The sequence below is a fragment of the Triticum dicoccoides genome, chromosome 1A (genome assembly GCF_002162155.2).
Source record: "Triticum dicoccoides isolate Atlit2015 ecotype Zavitan chromosome 1A, WEW_v2.0, whole genome shotgun sequence".
Classification (NCBI taxonomy): Eukaryota; Viridiplantae; Streptophyta; class Magnoliopsida; order Poales; family Poaceae; genus Triticum; species Triticum dicoccoides.
Window position 1 is genome coordinate 38,902,626 of NC_041380.1, and position 20,874 is coordinate 38,923,499.

The following is a 20,874-nucleotide window of genomic DNA, read 5'->3' on the forward strand; positions in this document are numbered from 1 at the left end:
TACAGGCCCGAACCCCATACATAATGAATTCCCACCGCCCGATGCGCCATTGCCGCCGCTAAAGCCACATCCGCCGCCTGGCCATAACCGGACACCAGCGAGAACGAGCGCACATGTCTCAGCGGTGCCAAGGCTGATTCCTCCTACAGGCCCGAACCCTAGATGACGACCACCCGCCACAGCGGCCTTCTTCATAGGCGTGATGGTTCCCTTTCCCCGTCATTATGTGGATACTATGATCATGTAAACATTTCGGCTACTTGCCCCGCACTGCAAGTGCATACATGTGTAACGGATCTAGCTTAAGGCTCTCCATTGATTTCATCGTGGCTGCCCGAGTAATAAAGCAATAACATTAACATGGATGGTTTGTATTCGATAATTTTTTTGATGCATCCTTTTTTACTACCCAACACATACATTTCTATATAGAGATGCTCGGTGTTGGTGTCTAATGTTTAGAGTAGCGTGCTCAGGATGGAGGGGTGATGTTTCGAGGTTCCATAACGGCGATATGCATGGAGCAGCAAGGGTGCATCACCACTCACTAGAGAGGCCGATCGATTGTGGTGCAACAACTTGGAGCTTTTTTTAGGGATAAAAAGGCGCTTTATTAAGTATCAAATGACATAGAAATACAAATAAAGCCTGGGGTTCCCGTGAGCCAAAGATGGCGTCAGCACTCCGCGGGCTAAAGAAGTAACAACTTGCAGTTGGGAGAGGCGTGGTACCATGCAGCTCGGTTTTTTGATGGCCTCCTAGATTTAGATGGGGTACGGTGGTGTACGGGTGCCCGGTTGTGCTCATCTTGCGAGTCTTGCTTGGTGGAGTCCGTGAAAGCCTTGGTCAGGTTTGCCTGGCTCCAACCATGTCCATGGTGAAGACTGGGAGGCTGCAAGCATGTCCATGGCCGCGGTATTCCTCCTTGGAGACGGTATTGAGGTCCCTTTCTCCTTCCCTAGTTCCCCGGTAAAAACCTTGGACACTAGGTGATGACGGCGCATGTCTTGTGCTTTGGTGTGGTTAGCTGATAGGCAGCGAGAGGGAGCCAGGGGCAGCCTTGAAAGTGTTGTCATGCTGAGTTTCAGGGCATGTCACAAGGAATGTGCAGCTAGCCATTGTTCAAACTGATTTCTCTGCCTTAGTTTCCCTGTGGCATGATAGTAGGGATATTCGGCTAGAAGGGATCCACATTCTGAATGAACTAAAGGTTTCGAGCCGATCTTTTTAGTGTTTCAAGCTTCTTAAATTTTAACTTTCCTATTGCGATGTAAATTCTGCTACACACATGCATGTATGGCAAATAATTTCTTATTAGCAAATGTTTGTTCTATGGTGTAACTCCTGAATTCCTGATTTGCGTTATTGAATCAAAGTTTAATACCGACATTTAGTAAGTGTGGACCTTTTGTTACTTCAACTGCTCTATGAGCATTGGCACATGGTCCCTCCGTCCAGAAATACTTATCGGAGAAATATTATTTTAGTTCTAAATACATCAATTTTTTTGGAGAAATTGATGTATATAGACATATTTTGATTATTAATTTTTATCCATTTCTCTAACAAGTATTTTGGGACAGAGGGCCATTTGTCATGACTTCATTTTTCCGGAGATCGTGCAACCAACTTCTACTAATAAATACAGAGGTATATTTTGATTCGTAAGATGGAAAGAGTAGCCCTAGATTGTTCATAGAAATGATATTACATTATACACTAGAGACCGTGCTAATATCTAAATCATACTCATGAGATGATATGTGCAGCATAAAAGGAAGTTGCTTTAGAAATTATTAATTGGAAAAGGACAGTTGAATTCATTAAAAACCGTCCTATTTTACAAGGCAAGATTTGTTTGTTCTAAGTCAAACTTCTGTAAATTTGATCAAATTTTTGGAGGAAAAATATCTACATGATATCCTCATTGGCTGATTTAATCTAGCCCATAAGTTCCACGGTTGTGGTACCTCTGATATTTGTTCTGCGACAAATATTATGTAAGTATTTTCTCAGAGATCGTGCAACCAACTTCTACTAATAAATACAGATGTATATTTTGATTCGTAAGATGGAAATAGTAGCCCTAGATTGTTCATAGAAATGATATTACATTATACACTAGAGGCCGTGCCAATATCTAAATCATACTCATGAGATGATATGTGCAGCATAAAAGGAAGTTGCTTCACAAATTATTAACTGGAAAAGGACAGTTGAATTCATTAAAAACCGTCCTATTTTACAAGGCAAGGTTTGTTTGTTCTAAGTCAAACTTCTGTAAATTTGATAGAATTTATGGAGGAAAATATAAACATGATATCCTTGCTGACCGATTTAATCTAAGCCCATAAGTTCCACGGTTGTGGTACCTCTGGTATCTGTTCCGCGACAAGTATTATGTAAGTATTTTCTCGATTGAGCTTCCCTATCAATTTGTTCACTTCAGATCTCATACATGCCATGGCTACCCGTTGGCAATCCGAGCTAATTGGTGTTTATATACTGATCCGTACTCATGGCATGTAGATGAAACCAAACAAGAGGCGCAAAACTATATTCTCTCTGTTACAACATTTCTTTTGTTAATGCCAATATGTTAGTTAGTTTATGCGATTTTAATTTGCATTTCATCACTTTGTAAGAATTTACAAAAACTCCTATAGTTTTTTTGAAAAACGGACAGGCGTGACAACACGCACCATCATGGTGCAGTATATCATAGACCATGCCAATATCCAAGTCACACTCTTGAAATGATATGTGGAGCATGGAAGGAGAGTTGCTTCAAAAATCATTAACTGGAACAGAGCAATTGAATACATTAAAAACGTCCTATTTTATCTTACCAAAGTAATTATCTTGTATGCCCAATTTTACCGATCAATCAATGGACGCTAAAATTAGAAACATCATCTTCTTTCTCTCAAGGTGTTAGGTGCAAAAAGCAGAAAAACAAATGAGGGTAAACTGGTCGCAATTCTACGCTTTCATACCGCGAACACGTACTGCTTCTCCGTAACCGCCTTCATTTTGAGAAGACGCTAGCCAAGCCATCGCGAGGCCCCGCTTGTCAGTCAGCAGCCAGTGGCCCCTTCGTTGTCCCCCTCCGGCAAGTCGAATCGCGTGACCCCCAACTCCGTCGACGGCTCGATCGATCTCGGCAAACCGCCCCCCTCCCCGTCTCCGGCGACACAGCAGCGGATCGCGCCGGCAGCGAAGGCGCGGGGGGAGCGATGGACGCGGAGCTCCTGGAGCTGCAGCGGCAGCTGGAGGCGGCGCAGAGCGCGCGGTCGAGCGTGCGGCTGTCGGAGCGCAACGTGGTGGAGCTCGTGCAGAAGCTGCAGGAGCGCGGCCTCATCGACTTCGAGCTCCTCCACACCGTCTCCGGCAAGGAGTACATCACATCCGTAAGCCCCGTCTCCCCCCCTCCCCGTACACACACGCATCCCATTCTCTCTAGTACTAGTCCCCAGTCCCCTCTCGGTCTGTCGGGAACCAGATTCGTTTCTGTGCGGGGGGAGGGGTTGAACTAGACTCACTCCAGTGTGATGGAGCGTGGAGAACTTACCCTGGATTTGAGTATCGGCGTTGAAATTATGGGTGCTATCAAAATCTAAACCCTGGACTTTTAGTGCAGAGAGGTGAATTTCATCTTCGTGTATGTGGTAGGTTATCACTTCTGAAGGATGATTTAAACTGAGAGCATTCATGGAAAATGGATGTACTGTCACAGTTGCTAGTGGTATTTCTGTGAAGTAAATTAGTGATGGGTTTAGATTTAGTAGTACATCTGTTTCCAGTCCCTTTTGCAATCTTGTAGAGTTGCTCAAGTGTTCAGCAGAGGAAATTGTTCTGTTCTTCCTGGCAATTTGCCATAGATACAGCCAGACAGATGGGAGATTTTGATTTAATTGCGTGTTTGAATGGCTCGGGCTTAGTAAAGTTCTGGAGGAGCCTTGTCTAGAAATTGCTCTGGTATATTGCTATAAATTGCTGTGATAATGTCTGTCTGCCTTAGTTGTGTTTAACACACTTGCGCAACCAAGAATGGGCAGATTTTAGCTGATCCTTCATCCATGGCGATCTGTGGTGTGGCAGGACCATTTGAAGCATGAGATTAAGGTGGAGATCAAGAAGCGAGGGCGTGCATCACTAGTCGATTTATCAGATACCCTGGGGGTGGATCTTTACCATATTGAGAGGCAGGCACAAAAGGTCGTCACGGAGGATCCGGCCCTGATGTTGATCAACGCGGAGATCATGTCACAGTCTTACTGGGACACTGTGACAGAAGAGATAAATGAGAAGTTGCAAGAGCGCAGCCAGATTGCCTTGGCTGAGATTGCTGCACAGTTACACATTGGCTCAGAGCTGGTCCTCAATATTCTCGAGCCTCGGCTTGGAACTATTGTAAGCCTGCTGTGCTATCTCATGTTTTGAATGGTCTTTTCCTTTGCTGCTTTCGTTCAACCAAAAAGGTACTATTTCTATAAATCCTTCCAGGTGCATGGAAGGCTAGAAGGTGGCCAGCTATACACTCCAGCATACGTCTCCCGAATTACTGCCATGGTCCGTGGTGCGACAAGGGGTTTAACAGTTCCAACAAACTTGCCATCTGTCTGGAACTCCTTGCAGCAACAGCTCCAAGAAATGCACGGTGCTAATGGAGTTTCAGTGGAAGGTTCATTCTTCCAGTCCATTTTTGTTGCCTTGCTAAAAGAAGGTGCTGTACTTGGGTCTGTCCGTGCCGGAGTACATTGGACACCAGCTGTAAGTTCTGCTTTTCAATTCATATATCTAATTCGTAAACTATGTTTTAATGTTGTGCTTTTCTTTCTTTGCTAGGTATTTGCTCATGCTCAAAAGGAAAGCGTTGATGCATTTTTTTCACAGGTTGAGGCATCTCTAGCTTACACTTTAATTCCTACTATTTAACATGTTATTACAACTAAATAATTTCGAGCTGGTAGCATGAGTAGGCTTCACAGAAACACACGTGTATTAATCTAGACAAGATCTCAACTGCTTCATGTGCACACCTTTGTATGACTACTGATCTAGTTCTTCCACATAATCCCACACAGTTTTACTCCCATATAAAATCATACGAAAATCTCTTGGTCTGATATTTAGCAATCGGCATTGATAAGCAATTGTGTTCGGATCACATACTTTGCATTATTGTTATGCCTTATATCCTTCCATTTGTTTGACTTTTCATTTTCTGTACAGAACTCTTATATTGGGTACGAAGTACTTCAGAAACTCGCAATTCCCCAGCCTAAACAGTACTTAGAGGTACACTTGAAGCTGTCAATATTCCTTCACTGTCCAAAATGCAACGCCTGTTTGTTTGTATTGACTATCTTATTATCTTCTACAGGCCAGATATCCAGATGGCATTGCACTGGAGGCTGTTTTTGTACATCCTTCTGTTGTCGATATGCTAGATGCTGCTGTGGGTGACGCAATCGAGAATGGACAATGGTATTGTTAAATGTCATGTCTGGTTTCAAGGTTTCGTTGCTATTTGTCACCGTTATATGCTATGATGTCCTAAGTTGGCATGCATTCTGAAAAATGAGCCTTCCAGTTCTGTTTGATAGTCCCTGTACGCATGGTGTGGAACAAATAAAACTGGTTTGTCATGTGGGGAATTCCCTACCAGTGTCAACATGGGACCGGGGCCTCTGTAGCTGGTTTACAAGCCAAGGGTGGTGCATCTAAGCAGGCAGCATCCTATTCCATGCCCGTTAAGTTAGGACTTTAGGTTAGAGATAAAGTTAGGGGAAAAGACTAGGTTGGTTGGATCCCACTTTGAGCTGTAACTCATCCGTTTGAAGGATGGAATTATCAATAAGGCGCAAACAAGTCAACATTTTCTATTGCTTCCCCTGCACTCCCTTTTCTCAACGCCATTACAGCACCAGGATAACAAGGTTCAGGGCCTAGACCACCCATCACACACACTGCATCCTGTTATGGCATGTGACAGGTGTATGACTTATGAGTTATGACCTACATCAGAGTAGAGCAAAGGGAGTAAACTGACCAAGCGATAGCAAGATATATGAATTGATTAATTAGTTACATCAGTTCATTGAAGTAGTTGAGACTTCACAGGGTGTCTCAACATTTTGTGCAGCTTTGCGCCTTTCCTATTGACTGTTAGTAATCCCTTTTTCTGCCAAGCTAAGCACCTCTCAAGTTTTCATTGCTACAAGATACCCTTTATTTTTTCAGGATTGATTCTCTTTCGATCCTTCCATCATATATCAGTGGCCCTGATGCAACCAAGATATTGTCTCTTTGTCCATCTTTTCAGAAGGCAGCCAAGGTTGGCATATTTAAAGTAATAGAAATTTGTGTACTTTTCATAAATGGCCACATATTAAAAAAATCTTTCTTTGCAGTCTTCAAAAGCAGTGCTATTTGGAGAATCATGTGTCTTCAGCAATGTGTTCATTAAGGTGAATTGTTAGAATCTGCTTGTTGAACCTGTGTTAATCTGCAGTTATGTATGCACTATCCCATTATACCTCTCAAACGAGTGCAATTTGTCTGTTCTTCGGTCCATTTCAGGGTATTTTTGATCAACTTGAGAAAGAGATCGACTCCTTTGGTATTAAACATAGTGCTGGTCAAGGAACGCCCGTGAATATGAATTCAAGTAGCGAGCATAGGGCAGGATCTGTCCAGTACTCAGACACAAAAGACTTTGGTGATAACGACGTCAGCAGTACAGGTGCTTCATCAGACAGAGGACCAAAGAAGAAACGTGGAAAAGCTACGGGGTCTGCCAAAGGCGGAGCAGTTGAGAAGGATGATGATGAAGAAATCATCCCTGTAAAGGGCAAGAAAGCTCATAGGAAAAACAAGGACACTGGTTCTTCAGGTGATGCGAAGCGTGGTGGTAAAAAGGCACCAGAGAAACCAAAAGAGGAGAACACAAATATCTTCCCCGATGAGTTGATAGAGCAAAAGGTTTTGGCTGTTGCTCCAGAGTTAGAAGAGTTGGGAGGTCAGGAAACTAGATAAGATTAACCTTGTTGTTTCTATTCAGTTGAAATTGTGCTTCTACAAATTTCCTAACTTTTGAAACCAACATTAGGTTCAGACGACTTAAATGGCCCAATTAAATTATTGTCCTCTCACCTGAGGCCAATGCTTATTGATGCATGGAAGAAGAAAAGGAACACCATGCTGTCAGAAAACGCTGAAAGGAGGCGAAGTGTACTTGATAATCTGCAAAAGCAGCTAGATGAGGTAATCTGCTTTTGCATCCCATTTTCTTTGTGCTTCCTTTCTGTACTATAGTTTCTGGATAGCCTTGAAATTGTTCGACATTGCTACTGTATTTTAAATTGCTTTCCTGCATTTCTCTTCTGGTGCTAGATCATCTAACTTTTTTCAATATTATTCTTTGCCATCGTCAGGCTGTCCTTGATATGCAACTCTATGAAAAAGCTCTAGATGTGTTTGAGGATGATCCTGCTACCTCTGTAAGCTACTATAGCCTATGTGCATTGTTCTCACAAGATCGCTTGCTACTCAATACATTAGCAGCCTTTACTTACCGTCCTTTCTTTACCTGTTTTCTGGTTTGCAGGGCGTATTACACAAGCATCTGCTAAGAACTATGGGTACTCCAATAGTCGACAAGATTTTATCTAGTCTGGTAACTTCTATAAGCTCACACAGTATGGTTGCCTGCAATATTATATTTCATAAATAATTTCTGTGATGTATCCATTTTGGCTTTAATTTTACAGTTGCAACAGAACCCTTAAAATAACATGCGTCCCTGATTGTGTTACTTCCCTACTAGCGACCTTTCTTGCGTGATGAACTAAGAAACTGGGACTAGCTTATAGCTCCTATTTCAAATCTGAATCGTTTAAAAGGTTTTGTAACCTACTTCTCTGACTAGTACATGTACTTTACACTGAACAACCAATAGGATAGGGACAACAAATTGAAGAATGGAATGGAGTATGAAGACAGTGAAGAACAGCATGCTCAGCTGAGCACTACTGACCGCACTTTTCTGGTACAATTCACTTGTTTCATTTTTCCATATATTATTTAATGATTTCCTGTGTCAATCCTGAATGAAGATATCATTTGGTTTAACCTCATGGGTTTGCTTTCTATTAAAAAACATCAGGCAAAGGATCTTCCTGGGCAATTGTCATCGAAGGCTCAAGCTTTAGTTGAAGCACTGGAGGGAAAGGTTTGTCTGTAACCAAGAAATACTGTTTGATGAATTGATTGATGACTTGAACTCCTTTATTCTGTATTTTTCTTGTTCTAAATCTAGTATGCATAGCAGCTTAAATTCTGATAATATGCTAGCACATGCAGTTAACAATCTAACATACCACAAAACTATGTCTGGGTCTCTGGGGTAGAGCAGACGTTTAGATGCTTAACATGATAAAATACTCAACAATTTTGAGGCAATGAATCTTTATATAGATGAAGTTCTTCCATGAAGCTTCCTGCATTATATTAATTACCAGCTTGCCAGGATGCTATGTTATAAATACCCAACATTCACAATTTCTTCTATGCTGTCTATATCCTTTAAAAATCCTTTCCTTCTGTAAATTAACCACGAAATCCTATTAATGCTAATTTTCTGTGTGTTCTAGAACACCAATTGTTTGATTCTGTAATAACTAATAAAGTAAATATGCAGCATATATCCTGAAAAAATGTTGACACGAGAAGATAAGTGATATATTGTGTAGTCAATTCTTTTTTCAGAATGTGTACATAATTCATACTAGGGCTGACACACTAGTTCAGATATAAGGTTGCATGTCAGAAGCATCTTCCTCACCAATCTGTTATTCTTTGCTAGTTGATAAAAAAATCTGTATGTTCCTAAGCATATGACTGGTGAGTTCTTTGTTGTCTAAACGCATACACTAAATAACAAATGAATAAGTGACTGTTGCTATGTCTTTGAGATCCACAACTTCAAATATAACTGGACTTTGTAGCTCTTTCTAACCTTTTCCTCGAAATCCACAACAGCGGTTTGACTCATTTATGGACGCCTTAAGAGATACAGCAGAGGAAAGGTAACATTTTATGTTTGTACTTGCTTTCCACATTGGCTGGATTATCAAAGTGCTTACTCTCTTTTTCAGTGGCTTGTTATTTAAGAAGCTTGATAAAAGACTTGAGCGATCAATGCTGCATTCCTACCGCAAGGTATGTTCTTGGTATCTTCTATCTTGATGGCAGCACCACAGCATCTGGAAAACCAGTGAGAACCGACTTTCTCGAACTGGGCTTAACAGGTTTTTAGTTGTCGCTGGTTTAGGCCCTAAACGTTCCCCTTTGATCCCCAGTTCAGCTGGAATGAGTGTATTACCAGTTCATCACTTATTTGATATGCCCCATAACACTAATTGTTTCTTGTGTGTTCGACTTCTAAACTTAGCAAACCGCCCAAATAACCTGAACCATTCTGGTAGCACTTCTCAAAACCCTGTGTCTCACAGGATGATCTCTGTTTCCAAGAAAATATGGTATTTTCCATGGTTAAAAAAAGTTGTTTCTTGTGTTTTTAAACATCAAAATAGTGCAAGTACGGAATAGCAGAACGCAAGTCAAAATCACCATGATAATATAAATTTACCAAGATTGTTAGACTAGTAGGCGCTCTTATAGATTCGTAGGGTCTGAAGACGTTAATGTTCAATATGGCATAATGTGCTGAATAAATAATTCATACATGCTAAGTTTCTTTATGGCTGAATTCTAGTGCTAATATCTGACACCTTAATTTCGTGTATGAATTGAAGGATTTGATAGCACAAGTTTCTTCAGAGACTGATCCAGTTTCCTTCCTCCCAAAAGTCGTTGCTCTACTTTTTCTCCAGGTTTGCTTGATTGTATCTTTCCTGAAATAAAACTCTTCTTTTCGCTCTGTATTTATAGGCTGACCGGAGAAACATCCTGTTTGAATATTTTGTAGGCACACAACAAGGGTCTTCAGGCACCTGGAAGAGCTGTTGGTGCTGTCATCACACTACTGAAGGTAATTGTTGATTTGCATTCTCTTTGAGATACACTTAGTATAGTTCAAGTAGAATATGTTAACTTATAGCAACAGGATCCTGATCACAGAATCTTTGATACTATTTGTCTGATATACTGGTTTGTAATTGTGTCATTAAGCTGTCAGAAGAATTACCTGTCCACCTTTTTCTTATCCTGTCCTTTATTACAATAAACCCCTTGATTTTGCAATCCCCCTGGAACAACGGCTATTGAATCTGTTTGTATTGTGTGTCCTTGGCTTAGCTTTGTTTTACTTGGACAAGTGAAACCAGTAATTAGTATAGAGGGGTTTGCTTCCTTGCATCCCCAGACTCCTAACGTAGGCAGAGGGAGTCCTCGGTTGTCACTGTTGGACGTATTTCTGCTCATATTGCACAAAGGGAAAAGTATATTTTTCGTCTCAACTTTTTCAAAAGTATAGAAATGGTCCCTCAACTCTAAAACCAGCAAATCTTAGTCCCTCAACTTTCAAAACCGGATAAGCTTACTCCCTCGTGCCGCTTTGGGTGGTTTCCTGTCGTCGTGGAGTGATTTTTGACTCAAGCTGACAAGTATGGGCCCGCACCTACCCATTTTTGTCCACTTTAATTCTTGCTCTCTGTCTCCCTCACATGTGGGCCCTACATGTAAGAGCATCTTCAACCTCTGAACGACCGAGAGGAATCAGTGATAAATTTACGTGCATATGTGAGCTAGCAGTCTGCTTTGCTTTTGCTGCGTATATGCATCGACCTGCAATGTATCTACTATGAACGGACCACATCAAGCCAGCGCTGCAAGTCCACTCTCGCCGGAAAGTTGCGTTGCCGCCGTCCAGCAGGCTGGCACCTGGACAGTTTCGCCATCGGCAAAGTCAGGCAGGCATATGTTGCAGCTGGCACGGACGGAAGCGCGGTGCTGCTGCTCCGCTTGTGCACCCACGAGGCGGCGGGGAGTGCGATGAAACTAAGCTTTGCTGGTTTTGAAGTTGTGGGACTATTTCTATACCTTTGAAAAGAGTCGAGGGACGAAAGATAACTTTTCCCTTGCACAAATGAACTCGTACCAAGAGTAAGTACAAATATCAGGTAAGTTGGCATGTTCAATAAATCTTTGTAGCCGGTGTTATTAAATTTTATCTCATTTCTTTTGCATGTTTGATCTTTTCATAACCTGTTCAAACAGCATAGCAGATATTATAATTCCTGCATATCGCTCCACGGCCCCGCCAGTATTTCCAGATATTATAATTAGCCATCAAAATCCTGCCGGCTTTTCGATCGATGATTGGCAGTCCTCTGCATTCTGGCCATAGTTTCTTAGCCTCTTGGGTTTTAGTTTTATAGCAGTCTTACAGAATTAGGATGCTTTGGCCTGCCTGTGATGCTGGCTTATTTCACACATTCAGATAATACTGTCAACTTTAGCAAAATCCATGCCCGGGTGATCATACATATCCTCTATTTTTCAGGACAAGCTACCAGCTTCAACCTTCAAGGTTTTAACTGAATATCACGCCACTACCGTGAAAGTTCTCGCACTACAAGCTGCTGCCACGGGTGATGTAAGTCCACTCCAACCATTTTGGATATATCCTTGCTCACTGTTGTGTGCATTATAAAAGGATTAGTTGGTTATCCTTCCATAACTTTTGGACTTTGCTACAAATCTGACGTCAGATTCTTATGCATGGCAAATCGAACGTTTTCATGGCAAGTTATGTGTGCCGAGGATGGCAAGTTTAGTTGGCAAGCATGGCAAATCCGCCTCAGTTTATTTGTTTTCCCAGGAAATTGACGTGCTTGTAAACTAAATTTGCCATCATGACGGCAAGCATGAATTGCCATGAAAAACGTTGGATTTGCCATGCCTAGCGTTTCTGTAACTTAATCCACGTTTCTGCACTAAACTCTATACATGCACTCTTAATTTATATTCTGTACTTTCCCCATCTACCAGACACCCTCTGATATACATCAAGCAATATGTTCTGTGCTCATCATTTGCGCAATCATGCATCATCGTGTCTTTGCCCTGCAGGAAGATGATTGCGCATCAGACCGAATGCTGGAGAAGAAGGAAGACCTAGAAGAGAGGCTGATGCCAGAACTGAAATCCCTGGCCCTCGGCACGAGCAAAGAGCAGTGAGCAGCAAACATTGTGTGCATGGTACGCCATGCCCTCGTGTAAATACACAGACCTCTCTATCTATCATCGGCACTGGAGCTAGGGATGCAAGCAGCCACCCTGCGACACTTGGTCAACTTAGCGCACTCATCAAGTGAATCTAGCGTAGTATGTCGGTTGCATGTTTGCGCCGTGAGCTCATTTGTTGCCCTCTGGCGTCGCAGTTTCTGAAGGAAAGGGATCCATGTGTTTACACCGTGTACATTCTAGGGGGTCGTGTGACAGCAGAATCAACTTCTTAATTTTTGACGAGCAACCAAATACCGACTGACAGCATGTATGAGGTATGAACACCTTGAAACTCTGGTGGTTCCTTCCCGAACAATGACTGCAAGCAAATATCTTTTGAGAACCTTTTATCTTGTGATCAACTAGAAACACATTCTTCTCTTCCAAGTGCCACACGAACATCAGAGTATGAGTAGGCTGCAAACGCCTGTCAAGACAAGCTTCCATTCGAACGCACGTGGCGTTTTCGGTCAAGGTTTTGGGACTCGTTGGGGCCGTTCGCACGTGACATTTTATTCATTAAGAGCAACTCTAATGGGGCGACCTATTTTGTTCACGGCCGTCTGTTTGGGTCGGTGCGGCGTGCCGATCCAAACAGTCAGTTGTCCGCCTGCCGACCCATTTCTGACTCATTTTTGAGCTTAATTTGTGTCGGCGCGGACACAAGACGGACGCGTGCGCGCTCGCCCTCTTTCTTCACCGGACCCGCTGGTTGGTGGCATATTGGATTCACACCCTCGCCCGCCTGCTACGTCGCCGACGCCGTCGGTCATTTTTTTTAGATAAAAATGGATACATAGATGTCGGTCATTTTTTTAAATAAAAATGGATACATAGATAATTCTAACGTACACAGATAAAAATAAAAGACCAATACTCGTCGATTTCTGACTCCGACTCGGTAATGTCCTCCTCCGATGTCTGAATGTAGGCGTCAGCATACGCCTCGTCTTCAAAGTCCCAACCCGTCGTTTCTTGTAGCTTCAGTTTTAATTGAGCTGCCTTCTTCCGCGAACGCTTGTCCTCCCAATAGGCGGCTCGCTCCCTCCTCGCGTCCCTCTCCAACCTCCTTTGCTTGTAGAATTGGCGCTCGTCGACGATGTCCTGCGGGAAGCCTTCGCGCCACACCACCAAGGCGCCACGTCCTTCTCCGCGATGGCGAGGCGACGCTGCCGCCTCCGGTGGACACGACGATCCTCGTTGGTGAAAAGCCGCGGGAGAGGCGCCAGATCCTGCGCCCGCTGGCTCGACACGTTGGGAAAATTCATATCCCGACGAGGCCTCAGGAGGCGCCACGCCGCCGCGTCGTGCGCGCGGGCCGCCTCCTCTGCGGTCTCGAAGGTGCCGAGGATGAGACGTTTCTCGCGAAATCAGATCTCGGAGGAGAAGGCACCGGAGCGGCGCTCGCGGACTCCGTGAAAATCCGAAGCGCCCAGGCGGCGGATCGACATGGTGGTGCAGAGGCGGCGAGAGTGGGCGGCGAGCAGAGGCGGCAAGAGTGGGCGGCGAGCAGAGGCGGCGAGAGTGGGCGGCGGACAGAGTGTGGAGGGAGCGCCTTCTTTATAACGAGCGCCGGCCGCGGCGCACGCGCGAACCTTTCCCGTGCGCTGGAGCGTCAAAACCAGCGCGCGCTAGGCCGCTTTCCCCCTCGCGCGCGAACCTTTCCTGCGCGCTGGTGCGCCAAAACCAGGGCGACGGCATGATCTAAAACGCGCACGGTCATGAAATGGGCTGGCCCGTTGGGCTGCCGACCCAAAACTGAAAGAGGGCAGACGGCGGGCGGCCGGCCGACCCAAACGAACAAAAAGCGGAGAAAAGCACCGTCCGTTTGAGTCGGCCGGTTGTAATAATTAATTTGGCCCTTCTCCCTTTTGATGTTCTACACCAATCAATCACCCTAAGACCTCGCACGTGGTCTTTTAATATTGGGATGTGTTACGCGTCGGCCGACGGATCTTTAGCACTCGTCAGAGTCAAACCCCATCCTTGCATTGCAACAAAGGGAATGTTGTGAAACCCTTTGTTACAGAAATATTTACAACAAAGATCATGTTACGGAATTTTTTCACAACATAGGCGATGTTGCAGATTTTTTTTATAACATTTGCAACAGAGATCATGCTACCGGTAACTTTTGCAACTGAGGCCATGTTACGAAAAAATGCAACGAAAATGATGTTATAGAAAAGTTGCTGCGGCCGACCGGTCGTCGTTCATCATCATCGTTTATGAGACCGCCTTGGCCGTCGTTCACGGCACCTATGCCTACAGAAGCGACCACTTCCCTTGTAGCAGCGTCGGTAGCAATGCAGTGCGACAGTAGGAGTAAAAGCAACGGGTAAGGCGGCGAGGTTACAAAAGTTGCAGCGCCATGATCAGGAGCTTGAGAAAGAAGCCGTGGAAAATTGTGGATGGATAACGATGTGTTGGCGTTGACTCATGAAAGAAAAGGGATGCTCTGGTTGAAGCTGGATATTTCTAGAGAAAGGTGGGACCAGAAGAGCACAAGACCAGTCGATCCCACATACAATCCGACGTCTGGACGGAAGCTTTTCCCTTTAATATTGGGGAGCTACCCAAATTATTCATGATTTTAGCCTAACCCTATGACCAACCTCTAGTTTAAATCCCTTTATTCCTTTTCCTCTACTTTTTATGCCAAACAAATGCCAAGCCTTGCCAATAGACCGTGGATAATTTTTTGGAGCTTTGAAATGATTCAGAGACCACAATTTAAGTTTTCACGACTTTTGGAATTCATTTGACCCACCAAATGTTGTCCCTCAAGCCTCCTTTTTTCCGGGGAAATGCCACCATGGCTAGCTCTATTAAATAAGACAATAATTACATTGTTCATTAATTGGCTGATTAGGAAACCCGGGGCCTCATTAATCCAATTATCATCACACTTATTACAAAAGCTGAATTTAGCTAGCTCATGAGCTATCGAATTAGCATCACGAAAAACAACGCGAAAAGATGACCTTCCGTATTGATGTTGCCGTGTCAATGCACTCAACAAAGATTGCCGCTGTTGCATCCCACCACTGATTTTGCCCTTGGCACTTTGGCAGTAGTTCACCACACTCAAGGAATAGGACTCCGCTTCAGTTCTGTCAAAAACCAAAAGTGTTTGCAAAATTTAAACCATCACGCATTGCCATAGCCTCAACCGTCGCTACATATGCTGCAAACATGAATGAATCTGCATTGTGCAGCAATAAAGCGGCCTTTATCGTTCTGTCATAGGACAGCGCCTGTCGCACCCGATTCCTCCTCTGCATGAAAAGAAGCATCCACGTTCAGTTTGATAAATTTCGAACCCGGCCTCTTCCATTTGTGCAGTCACATCCTTGTTACGGCTAACAGACTTGGTATGACTTGCAACAACTGCCAGAAGTGAGTTGGTCCACCCAAGCCTCCTTTATTTTTTGTCTTTAAAAGAAAAAGAAGAATTTCACCACCCCTCTCCCTCCCTTCTCAGTTTTTTTTTGAGCAACTCTCTTCTAGCCCGACCCACCGTGCACAGGATGTCAGTGCACAAGTAGAGTGTGCGCAGTCCACACAGCCGGCCCAAGCCCGCTGGACCCTCCACCTGCCCTCTCGTCTAGCGTCTTCTCCAGTGAGAGAGATCCACAGACGCGTGCGTCGGCCGACATCAGTGAGCAACCACCGCGGCTCTCCTCTCCCCTTGAAGCCTCCCCAGCCACCCAAATCCTAACCCTCCCGCCGCCGCCAGGTGGGTCTCCCCCTCCGTTTCCTTCTGCACCAAGCGAACCGAGGAGCGCCAGAGCATCGCCGGAGCAGGCCACCGCGGCCAGCGTGCTCCGCCGGCGTTTTCTTCGTGACCGGGAGCCCCGACTGCACGACTGCTTCCTCTGCTCGGACGACCTCGAGCTCGGACGCCTCCACGCCGTCGAATTGGTCGACCTCCTCCTCTTCGGCCTGTTCGCCGTCACCGTCCAAATTCGCCGCCGGCCGACCTCCTCCCGCCCGTTCGGCTACGCCAGCATCACCAGGTGAGCAGCCGCGCCAAAAGCCCCAGCCTCTCCCCCCCTCGATTTCGTCCTCGGAGCACGATCTCCGCGAGCGCCACCGTCGGCCACCGCTCGGTTTGGTCGCCGGCGTCGTTCCGATAGTTGCTAGGTCACGCGCGTCGCGTCGCTAGACTAACACGAGCAAGTAGACCTCTCGCTTTTAAAACCAACATTAGGCTCAGACGACTTAAATGGCCCAATTAAATTATTGCCCTCTCACCTGAGGCAAATGCTTATTGATGCAGGGAAGAAGAAAATGAACACCATGCCGTCAGAAAATGCTGAAAGGAGGGGAAGCGTGCTTGATAATCTGCAAAAGCAGCTGGATGAGGTAATCTGCTTTTGCATCCCAATTACTTTGTGCTTTCTTTTTATAATATATAGTTCCTGGATAGCCTTGAAATTGTTCACTATTGCTAAATTGCTTTCCTGCATTTCTCTTCTGGTGCTAGATCATCTAACTTTTTTCAGTATTATTCTTTGTCATCGTCAGGCTGTCCTCGATATGCAACTTTATCGAAAAGCTCTAGATGTGTTTGAGGATGATCCTGCTACCTCTGTAAGCTGCTACAGCCTACGGGCATCGTTCTCACAAGATAGCTTGCTACTCAATACGTTATCAGCCTTTACTTAGGTCCTTTTTATTTACCTGTTTTCTGGTTTTCAGGGCATATTACACGATCATCTGCTAAGAACTATGGGTACTCCAGTAGTCGACAAGATTTTATTTAGTCTGGTAACTTCTATAAGCTCACACAGTGGGGTTGCCTGCAAGATTATAATTCATAAATAATTTCGTGATGTATCCGTTTTGGCTTTAATTTTCCCTTGGAACAGTCCCTTCCCTACTTGTGATCTTTCTTGCGCCACGAACTATGAAACTGTGACTACCTTATGAATTATAATCTGAATAGTTTAAAAGGTTTTGTGACCTACTTCTCTGACTAGCACGTGTACTTTGCACTGAACTACCGATAGGATAAGGACAACAAATTGAAGAATGGAATGGAGTTTGAAGGCAGTGAAGAACAGCATGTTCAGCTCAGCACTACGGAGCGTACTTTTCTGGTACAGTTCACTTATTTCATTTTTCCATATGTCAATCCTGTGTGAAAATGTCATTTTGTTTAACTTTGTGGGTTGCTCTTTTTTGTTAAAAAAAATTAGGCGAAGGATCTTCCAGGGCAATTGTCATCGAAGGCTCAAGCTTTAGTCGAAGCACTGGAGGGAAAGGTTTGTCTGTAACCAAGAAATATTGTTTGACAAATTGATTGAAGCCTTGAAGTCCTTAGTTCTGTATTTTTCTTGTTCTAAATCTAGTATGCATAACAGCCTAAATTCTGGTAATATGTTAGCACCTACAGTTAACAATCAAACATACCACAAAAACTTTAGTCTGGGTCTCTGGGTACAGCAGACATTTGGATGATTAACATGATACAATACTATACATTTTTGAGGCAATGAATCTGTATATAGATGAAGTTCTTCCGTGAAGCTTCCTGCATTATGTTAATCACCAGATTGCCAAGATTCTATGTTGTAAATACCCAACATTCACAATTTCTTGTTTGCTGCCTATACCCTGTAAAACACCCTGTCATTCTGTAGACTAACCACGAAACCCACTTCATGTTAATTTTCTGTGTGTTCTATGACATCAATTATTTGATCCTGTAATAACTAGTCAATTATATAAGATTGCATGTAAGAAAGATCTTCCTCACCAATCTGTTATACTTTGCTAGTTGATAAAATGTGCATGTTCCTAAGCATATGACTTGTGAGTTCTTTGTTGTCTAAACACATACACTAAATAAAAAACCAATAAGTGACTGTTGCTATGTCTTTGAGATCCACAACTTCTAATATAACTGGACTTTGTAGCTCTTTCTAACCTTTTCTCGAAATCCACAACAGCGGTTTGATTCATTTATGGACGCCTTAAGAGATACAGCAGAGGAAAGGTAACATTTTATATTTGTACTTGATTTCCGCATTGGCTGGATTATCAAAGTGCTTACTCTCTTTTTCAGTGGATTGTTATTTAAGAAGCTTGATGAAAGACTTGAGCGATCAATGCTGCATTCCCACCACAAGGTATGTTCTTGGTATCTTCTATCTTGATGGTAGTATCAGAGCGTCTGGAAAACCAGTGGGAACTGACTTTCTTGATCTGGGCCTATCAGGTTTTTAGTTTTTGCTGGTTTAGTCCCTAAACGTTCCCCTTTGATCCCCAGTTCAGGTGGAATGAGTATATTATCAGTTCATCATTTATTTGATATGCCCCAAACACTGATTATTTCTTGTGTTTTCATATTCTAAACTTAGCAAACCGCACAAATAACCTGAACCATTCTGGTAGCACTTTTAAAAACCCTGTCTTACAGTACGATCTTTGTTTCTATGAAAATATGGTATTCTCCACGGTTAAAAAATTTGTTGTTTCTTGTGTTTTTAAGCATCAAAGTAGTGCAAGTACAGAATAGCAGAATGCAAGTCAAAATCACCATGATAATATAAATTTACCAAGATTATTAGACTCGTAGGTGCTCTTATAGATTGGTAGGGTGTGAATTCATACATGCTAAGTTTCTTTATGGATGAATTCTAGTGCTAATTATTTGACAGCTTACTTTCTATGAATTGAAGGATTTGATAGCACAAGTTTCTTCAGAAACTGATCCAGTTTCCTTCCTCCCAAAAGTTGCTGCTCTACTTTTTCTCCAGGTTTGCTTGATTGTATCTTTCCTGAAATAACACTCCTGCTTTCTCTCTGTATTTACAGACTGACCAGAGAAACATCCTTTTGGAATATTTTGTAGGCATACAACAAGGCTCTTCAGGCACCTGGAAGTGCTGTTGGTGCTGTCATCACACTACTGAAGGTAATTTTTTATTTGCATTCGCTTTAAAATATACTTAATGCAAGTCAAGTAGAATATGTTAACTTTTACTAACAGTATCCTGATCACAGAATCCTTGATACTATATTTGTCTGATATGTTGAAACAGCATAAAAGATATTATAATTCCTGTACGTAGCTCCACGGCCTCACCATTATTTCCAGAAACTAGTGTTAACCATCAAATTCCTGCCGGCTTTTGGATCGATGATCGACAGTTCTCTGCATACTAGCCATAGTATCTTAGCCCCTTGGGTTTTAGTTTTATAGCAGGCTTACAGAATTATGATGTTTTGGCCTGTCTGTGATGTTGGGTTATTTCACATATTCAGATATAACACTGTTAATTTTAGCAAAATCTTTACCTGTGTGATCATCTGCCTCTGTTTTTCAGGACAAGCTACCAGCTGCAACCTTCAAGGTTTTAACTGAATGTCACGCCACCACCATGAAACTTCTCGCACTACAAGATGCTGCTACGGGTGATGTAAGTCCCACTCCAACAATCTCGAATACATCAGTGCTCACTGTTGTGTGCATTAGAAAAGGATTAGTTTGTTATATCCTCCCATAACTTTCATCCGGGTTCTGCCCTGAACTCTATACATGTACTCTTAATTTCTATTTCGAGCTCTCCCCATTTACCTGAAATCATCTGCTATGGTCAAACAGTAACTACATTGGATTCATGCATTAACATTTCTTTTGTCGGTATCTATCATCTGCCGTGTGGAAAAACTACAAAAGAACTTGGACTGCTGTCTGCGCCGCTCATGCGTGCAATGATGCATTGTCTCATTTTTGCCATGCAGGAAGACGATTGCACATCGGACCGAATGCTGGAGAAGAAGGAAGACCTAGAAGAGAGGCTGATGCCAGAACTGAAATCCCTGGCCCTCGGCACGAGCAAAGAGCAGTGAGCAGGAAACATTGTGTGCATGGTGGTGCCCCATGCCCTCGTGTATGTAGATGCACAGATCTATCTACCTATCTATCCTCCTCGGCACTGGAGCTGTGGCTGTTTCGTGTGATAGCAGAATCAACTTGTTAAATGTTTAACGAGCAACCACAGCATGTATGAACTTCTTAAACACCTTGAAACTCTGAACAATGACTGCAAGCAAATGTTTTTCGAGAACCTTTTATCTTGTGATCCACTAGACACCCATTCTTTTCTTCAACTGCCACGCGAAACATCCAAGTATGAGAAGGCTGCAAACGCCCGTCACGGCAAGCCTCCATTCGAACTCCATTTGAATGCACGTGGCATTTTCAGTCAAGGTTTTGGGACTCGTTGGGACCGTTTGCTCAAGGTGCACATGACACGTTGCGGGATCACCATGAGGGCTTTACTCGAGTCAGCACTACCCTTCGAGCAAGATATCCCAAGTCCAGAAATGTGGGTATCCTTTTTTATTTTTTGACATCCAGAAATGTGGTTCCCTAATATACCCAGGTGCGTCCGTGCCGTGTTTTTGGGTGACGGTGTATAAGGGCACCTTGTAACGACCCGTATATTTTCACATAGTATTTCCACCCTTAACTAGATAATTAAGTAGAATCCATTAAGCAAATACATAGATTTCTTCAACAAGCATTCATAACCACTCAAGTATATATATATTTATATTCATAAACCTCAGGCAGTATAGCTGTACAGGTGTATTACAAATCTT

The 20,874-nt window shown here is 43.4% G+C and overlaps 1 protein-coding gene and 1 long non-coding RNA gene across 4 annotated transcripts in view; one reads left to right on the forward strand and one right to left on the reverse strand.

The window, feature by feature from the left end:
* Nucleotides 1-3,096: 3,096 nt before the first annotated feature.
* Nucleotides 3,097-20,343, forward strand: LOC119361521 (E3 UFM1-protein ligase 1 homolog). 3 transcript variants are annotated; one of them, XM_037626695.1, is made up of 21 exons: nt 3,098-3,410; nt 4,102-4,413; nt 4,507-4,773; nt 4,849-4,896; nt 5,236-5,301; nt 5,387-5,490; nt 6,247-6,340; nt 6,417-6,473; nt 6,586-7,024; nt 7,115-7,269; nt 7,440-7,505; nt 7,613-7,681; nt 7,964-8,053; nt 8,171-8,236; nt 9,046-9,092; nt 9,162-9,225; nt 9,822-9,899; nt 9,995-10,057; nt 11,531-11,623; nt 12,100-12,228; nt 20,165-20,343. In XM_037626695.1, exons 1-20 carry the CDS (start codon nt 3,237-3,239, stop codon nt 12,205-12,207), a joined length of 2,460 nt encoding a protein of 819 aa, XP_037482592.1. In that variant the 5' UTR covers nt 3,098-3,236; the 3' UTR covers nt 12,208-12,228; nt 20,165-20,343. The 3 variants fall into 3 exon arrangements, with proteins under 3 accessions (XP_037482597.1, XP_037482592.1, XP_037482587.1); XM_037626700.1 differs by lacking the exon at nt 12,100-12,228 and having other exon boundaries at nt 3,097-3,410; nt 20,011-20,343; XM_037626690.1 differs by lacking the exon at nt 20,165-20,343 and having other exon boundaries at nt 12,100-12,605.
* LOC119361543 overlaps nt 15,098-20,874 on the reverse strand; it is a 23,066-nt gene continuing 17,289 nt past the window's right edge. The window contains exon 3 of the long non-coding RNA XR_005172919.1: nt 15,098-15,368. This is a non-coding gene — a long non-coding RNA (uncharacterized LOC119361543). The remainder of the gene's footprint in view (nt 15,369-20,874) is intronic.

What these genes read in the sequence shown, in the direction of transcription:
- LOC119361521 (XM_037626700.1), top strand. Translation starts at nt 3,237, where the DNA reads ATGGACGCGGAGCTCCTGGAGCTGCAGCGGCAGCTGGAGGCGGCGCAG. An exon ending in TCAGCAATGTGTTCATTAAG is followed by an intron (nt 6,474 to 6,585) that starts GTGAATTGTTAG and finishes GGTCCATTTCAG; the next exon opens with GGTATTTTTGATCAACTTGA. An exon ending in TGCTGCATTCCTACCGCAAG is followed by an intron (nt 9,226 to 9,821) that starts GTATGTTCTTGG and finishes TATGAATTGAAG; the next exon opens with GATTTGATAGCACAAGTTTC.